This window comes from Etheostoma cragini, chromosome 5 (assembly GCF_013103735.1).
Source record: "Etheostoma cragini isolate CJK2018 chromosome 5, CSU_Ecrag_1.0, whole genome shotgun sequence".
Taxonomy (NCBI): Eukaryota; Metazoa; Chordata; class Actinopteri; order Perciformes; family Percidae; genus Etheostoma; species Etheostoma cragini.
In genome coordinates, this window is record NC_048411.1 from 16689088 (window position 1) to 16695807 (window position 6720).

At 40.0% G+C, this 6720-nt stretch overlaps 1 protein-coding gene across 1 annotated transcript in view; it reads left to right on the forward strand.

The window, feature by feature from the left end:
- The first annotated feature begins 1155 nt into the window (after positions 1–1155).
- ak8 (adenylate kinase 8) overlaps positions 1156–6720 on the forward strand; it is a 13806-nt gene continuing 8241 nt past the window's right edge. Inside the window, exons 1-6 of the mRNA XM_034872262.1 lie at positions 1156–1230; positions 1733–1875; positions 1981–2065; positions 2423–2472; positions 2802–2912; positions 3801–3924. Of these exons, the coding sequence (XP_034728153.1) occupies positions 1792–1875; positions 1981–2065; positions 2423–2472; positions 2802–2912; positions 3801–3924 (454 nt within the window). The 5' untranslated portion in view covers positions 1156–1230; positions 1733–1791. The remainder of the gene's footprint in view (positions 1231–1732; positions 1876–1980; positions 2066–2422; positions 2473–2801; positions 2913–3800; positions 3925–6720) is intronic.

Below are 6720 nucleotides of genomic sequence, written 5' to 3' on the forward strand. Positions count from 1 at the left end.
GGTGATTAGAGATTAAACGTTTCTCTGGTTTGGACCGAACTGTCTGTAGACGAGTGGATCTAAAACTGACATTAACTGACACTGTTGTCACAGTGTAGAACTATAGTCAGATTCATGTAGTTAAAGTATCAGCAGTAAAAGTATGAGAGTACTGAGCTGTACTCAGCTTGTAAACAAAGTAACAGCTGTACAATTGAAGTATCATCAGCCTCATGTAGTTAAAGTACAGAATTATTCTCAGCTTAATGCAGTAAACTTAAATGTAGTGCAGTAAAAGTACACGTAGTGCAGTACAATGTTTTTCTGTCAGTGACTGCTATCTGATTCTATGTGAGGGCATCAATGTTACAGCACCATGTTATTCTTGGAGCTGTTTTGGAGCTACCTTTAACTACTTTATTTACAGTTTGATAGTTTAGTCCAGTGGTTTCCAACCTAGGCTTTGGCCCCCTTCAAGGGGTCACCAGATGATTAATGGGAGAGAAGAAGAAGAAACTAAGTTCTGATACTGTGTTACACATTTGTTTTCACTTTCTGGACTTTTCTCTCATTTTTGCTATGATAACAATTGCAAATTGATCATTTGAAGTTATTGAAATAAAACATGAAATGAAACAGAGGATACATTTTTTTTGTGTGGATCTGCTATAAACATTTATTAGATTGGGAAAACCACCAGTTTAATTTCTAACAATTTCATAACCTTTCGTTTTTTTATGTAAAATGATAATCTGAAAAAGAACTTGCAATCTAAGACATCAGATATAGGTAGTGCAGTGACACTTACATAATTTCCCTTTTTGATGTAGTGGAGTAGAAGAAAGTAGCTGTAAATGGAAAGTATGCCTACAAGTACCGCAAATGCACTTAAGTCAAAAGAGAGAATGTCATTAGTTACAGGGTATTTAAGTATTGTTTTGTTCATTACTGAAACTCATGTAGAATGTGTGTGTGTGTGTGTGTGTGTGTGTGTTTGTGTGTGTTAAATTTCTCTTCTATGACAACTTTAATTAGCACATTACAGCTAATTAGCTGTTTAAGGTCTACATCCCAACATCCTTTGGTTGCTGCAGTCAGATGTGAAGGCTGCAGGCTTTGTTTCTTTAATTGTCTATTTATTTCTATTATATGTCTATGGTTCCGTCCATAGACAGTCCCGCACGCGCGCTGATGACGTTCTTCCCTAACAACAAGCAAACGCTTCTTAGCAACCACCTCAATAAACAGCAGGTAAGAAGGTTTTTTGTTTTTGTTCTACAACTACAGGAGTTTTCTACCGATGTAATAATAATTTTTTACATTAAACGTTTGTTTCTACGATTTTCTCTTTGTCCATAATCAACAGAGACACGCTAATAACGCTCCGTTTCTCTCTCTTTCTGTCTCACAGTGTAGCTAGCTATGGTAGAAATGCGGTAGGCCTAGCCACTCTCTTACATGTAGAAGTATCTTCATCTAAATGTACTTAAAGTAACAAAAGTAAAAATACTCATGCAAAATAATATGAATGTAAGTATAATTGCGTTGTTTGATCACTTTATTTTTGCAGCTGTTATGAAGGTGCAGTTAATTTGAATGATTAGATGTAACGTTCGTTAGAGAATGATGATATGTTACGTTAGTAGAGAAGAAGTGTTTGTTGCAGAGATACCATCAAGTTGAAGTTTTGAAACTTCAACTTTAGTGTAGTGCTGCAGTTTCTAAAGAAAGCCATTGTGTTCATGGTCTTCAGGAAATTAAAGCATCAGTGTCTGCCATCCTCATTCATCCATCTTCCTCCTTCTCAACCTGATGGATGAGACTGTGAAACCCCTGAGGATTCCTCCCCAGATGTCCGTCTACGCTGACAAACACAACATCTTCCACCTGGAGCAGGTATGAAAGGACTGTTCTGCAGGTTTTAGCTTGTTAAACACATCAGACTACACTGTGTGTGTGTGTGTGTGTGTGTGTGTGTGTGTGTGTGTGTGTGTGTTTCAGAGCATGCTGTCCAGTCTGGTAATTGATCGGCCTGAAGATCCGATCAGTTACCTGATCAGTCTGCTGAGGAGAAGCAGCGTGGACAGTAAGTCAACACACCTCACATCCAGCTGTTGGAGAGAAACAGTAGTTCCTATCTGTGGGGACATTATCCGTATTAAGGACTCAGACTCCTGCCTGATACTGTTTTGTCTCTAGGTGATGAGTTCAAATGTCCCTTTAAATGTTAAAAGCTCTGTCCATGTTTATACAAAAAACGGATGAGAGACAAATCAAACATTTCTGCGGCCTCTAGATGGAGCTGTCACTCTACTCCCTGTCTGTCCTGAGTTAAGTTTGCTGTTATCAAGATGTCTGTAGACACAGAACCACACTGTCTGTATATATGTCTGTCGCTGTGTGTATGTCTGTCTGTCTGTCTCTCTTTTCGCCTGTCTATCAGTTCCCAGGGTCCTGCTGCTCGGTCCTCCTGCTGTTGGGAAGCACACAGTGGTGAGTTGTATCAGTCAGTTTTCTCTGCTGGATGATCGTGTGCGTTTTACATTATATGTCTCAGTGTAAGCTGCACCAATGAGGAAGAATCCAAACTATCAGACTAATTAAAAGAGTTAGCTCAGTCTGACAGTGTGCAGACTGAGCTCAGAACTCACTCGGTGAGAGTTTACCATCCAGCCTCTTTGTCCTCCAACGTCAGAAGTAAAGCTTTGCATCAGGAAGAGTTAAGAGTAAACTACTGAGGGAATCTGTGAATGAGTGAACAACAAACTTAGGACATGGTTCATGTCATCACTTCTTCTTCTGTGGTTGTTGTCATCCTTTAGGCCAAAAAGCTGAGTGCTGAGCTGAGAGCTGTCCAAGTGACCACAGACAGTTTACTAGAGGGCCAATCAGAGCTGAGTGTACAGGCACACCAATACACACTCAAAGAGCAGGTACGCACACACATACACATGCACAAAAACACGCACACACACACACACACACACACACACACACACACACACATACACACATCAGAGTGTGATGAACTCACCTTTAAGCTCCAGACATAACACACTGCTGTCAGGCTGTGATGTTATGTTGACACCTAAAAAAGCTGATCATAGGCAGATAAATCCGGGTTTTAATCTCCTTCTGTGGACCTCCAGACCTTCTCATGCTTACATTACATTACATTTGTATTTAGTGTACGTACAGGAGCCTCAGGCAACCAGTAGGAGTCACTTCTGCAATACTGTGCTTCCCACCAGAATGAACTACAAACAGTGACGGAATGCAACAAAGTGAATTTACTAAGTGCATTTTTAAGTACTGTACTTATATATACACATTTGGGGTACTTGTACTTTACTTGAGTATTATAGTATTACAGTTTTCCACCCCCCTCTGTCCAGTGAAAACCGTGTTTCTCCAGATGGGTTGATTTTGAATGTTTGTGATGAACTGAAGGATGAAGTGTTGCTTATCTGTTAAATTCTCCTACCTTTAAGCTAAATAAACTCTTTAAAAAAGCCTCTTGGATTAGCTAGAAAATGTATCATCAAATTTTAGAGATGCATGGTTCTCACAGGACGACAATAAAAACGTATGATGATCCAAGATGTAATAGTAAAACACTGACAGGTAACATTTTACTGCACAATCAATACTTTTACTTTAAGTACTTTAACTAAGTGTTTGGCACATACATACTTTTACTTAAAAAGAGAGAAATTTCATCAATTAAACCTTTATTCTTCAGCCTTGTACATTTTAGTCTTTTTTTCTGTGTTAACCACTGACAGACTTTACTAACACCGTGTGTGTGTGTGTGTATTCAGGAGCTTCCTACTGAGCTGCTGGTCCAACTGATCCAACAGAGACTGAATGAGATTGACTGCTTCAACAGGGTGAGATTGCGTTCAGACAGTGCTTTTCTAGACTTCCTCTCAATCAGACTTCTGTGTTGGTCCTGACTCAGAGGCTGCTGGGAAACTCTCAGGCTTGGAATAAGATGTTGACCGTGTCATTTGTTGCCATCCAATAGGCTTCAAATGCCCAAATCAAGAAAATACACTGAATTTTAACGTAACTTTTGCATCAACACAAATTAAAATTATCCAGTGTGTTAACCAGAGGCACTGGCCGATCAAATATGTGCAAGTACACATTCCTGCTGGATGACTTAGTCTGCCTAGACTGCTGATGGTAGACATGTTAGATAGAATGATGCCTCTGTGACTATATATTGTTTCTGATAAACCTTTAGACTTAGATTGGACAGAGCTGTTTACAATTTAATCACTCAGTAAGATATTGCTGATCAGATCTGTCTCTGTGACTGTCTCCCTTTCTCTCGCTCTGTGACTGTCTCTGTCTCTGATCTGCTGCTGTGATGACAGTAATTAGCGCTCTGGTCGCTGCTGTGTCGTACTACAATTCCCAGCAGGCTGAGCAGCGTGTTGGCGTGTCTCCCATGGGATCCACTGATCAAACAGACGTGCTGCTGTCACATCACACGTGTTATTTTCACTCGGGCTCGTCCTCTCTGCTGCTCCTCATTAGCATCACGTCCTGTTTCCTGTCGGCGTTCATCAGGACACTGAGATCTGCTATCTGATCAGTTTAGGAGAATTAAAGACAGTGAAGCTGCTGTCGACAACACTCACACAACAACAACAACAACAACACAACTGCATTTATCTGTCTGATTGAACGTCTGGCCTCTGTTCAAATATCCATAAAAAAAGAAATCCAACTAAAAGGGGAAACCTGTGACAATCCAAGAGTTAGTGTGTGTGAGTTAGGGTCAGGGGTTCATTTAGGTGGTTTTGAAGGGATAGTGTACATCTTTTGTAGTGGGGTTTTATGAGGTACTAGTCTAGACGATGTTTCAATTCCTAGATTGTTCTGGAAATTCCGCCTGGTGTCCCTCATTTCTGAGGGATGTCCGTTACCTTATGCTTTCTTTGTGTTGGCATTTTAAACTCTTGTTGATTTATGATGACTATGGTTAACTGCTCTTCAGATCTCTGCAGGGTAAATCCAAACAGCTAGCTGGACTATATGTCCTAACTTTTTGGAATGTTTTCTGTTGCATGACTAAAACAACTTTTGAACGTACAAGTGCCTTCCCAAAGCTATTTTGCAGATGCGCCGTTCAAGAGGATTGTTATTGGTTTAAAAAAATGCCTGAAAAAAGGGAGCACGATTTTCTTCCATCCCAGAATGCTGTGTGGAAAGGCCAGACCTTCCTTCCAGCTCTGTGGATGAAGTTCTGGCATTGCGGTACTAATGAGGTACTTAAGTACCTAAAGTAGATGAGGGTCTGCAGACCCCCAGGTGAGAGAGGGAGGCAGAGGTACCGGACAGCTGCAGCAGCTTAGCTTATTTTAGCTATCTTAAAAAAAAAGGACCACTTCCTTTGGCACCACATTTTCTCAACTTCTAGATTCCTAGTCATACTGTAAGTGCGACTGTGCTGCACACTGTATAACACCGCACATCTGCTGTTTGGGTCAAACTTTCAGCCATTTATGGATGGAACAACAAATAAATGGAAAGAAAACAAAATGAGCAACTGTGACCTCAAATGCCGTTCATTGTACAGACAAGAGGATTCATTAATGAACCAGAGCATGGTCGCTGGAACTAGGGGTGCGGAGGGTGCTGCGAAGGGTGCCGTGCAACATAATAAAAAATTACAAACATTTATTTTAATTAATCAACTATTGATATTAACCTACTCCATTTCATTACAATTAAATGGAATTAGATATAAAAATGTGCTTGGTAAACACATAATTTGATCAAAATGTGGAAACCTTCCCGGCAGGTCAACAGTACAGAAGTTAGCTTGCCAAAAGTGCATTCTGGATTTCTTCACAAATCAGTAACTGGCTAAAAAGACTAATAGACCTGAGTCAGAAAACCCAGCAACTCTTTTCTGACCTTCAGAAATTTGTTTTTCAAATTTCAGCACCCCCAAATCAAAATATGTTCACACGGCCATGAACCAGAGTATACAGAAGAAGAACTTTTGCAAAGGTAGACTGAACGGCCTCAACTCAGTTTTTGTACCAAATCTTGTAACAGACTTTTCAATTTTGTTTTCCACTGCAGATAGTAGGTGGGATTCTGAGATGATTGTTATAGCGGTACCAAGTAATACTGCCGTGACATCATCTTCAACGCTATACAGTACACTATAGATTTTTTCATCAGCTACCAAACAGAGGCACATTTACACATTGTGAATTGTACAGTTTACTGTACAGTGTAGTTTTTTTGCAGGCTGACATTTTTTTTTTTACTAAATCTGGGCTATATGATTAAGACAAATGCAGGTAACACAATTAAAAATTAAAGTGTATTACATCACAGTTCAAAAGGTGTAATCACAGCCTCATGTTACTGGAGAAGTATCACCCACACAGTCCCAGTCACACAGAAACCACTTTGGGATCAGTTCTCAAACTTGAGTTTACAGTTTAAATAGGTTTCACATAACGTCGATGAAACCTACCAGACAAAGATTTATTTCAGTGAACCCCTCTGAGACTCAAAGTTTAGTTACAAACATCACATGTCTGCCATCTCCTTGTCTTCTTCTTCTACCTTTGTTCCTTCGTACTTACTTTCAATTAGTGTGTGTGTGCGTGTGTTGAGCAACCTCTCAGTGATCAGTAGTAAACCAGCATTCAGCATCCTCTTTTCCTCTAAACTCTACAAACAGCTGCTTCTTTCTGTTTTCAGCCTTCA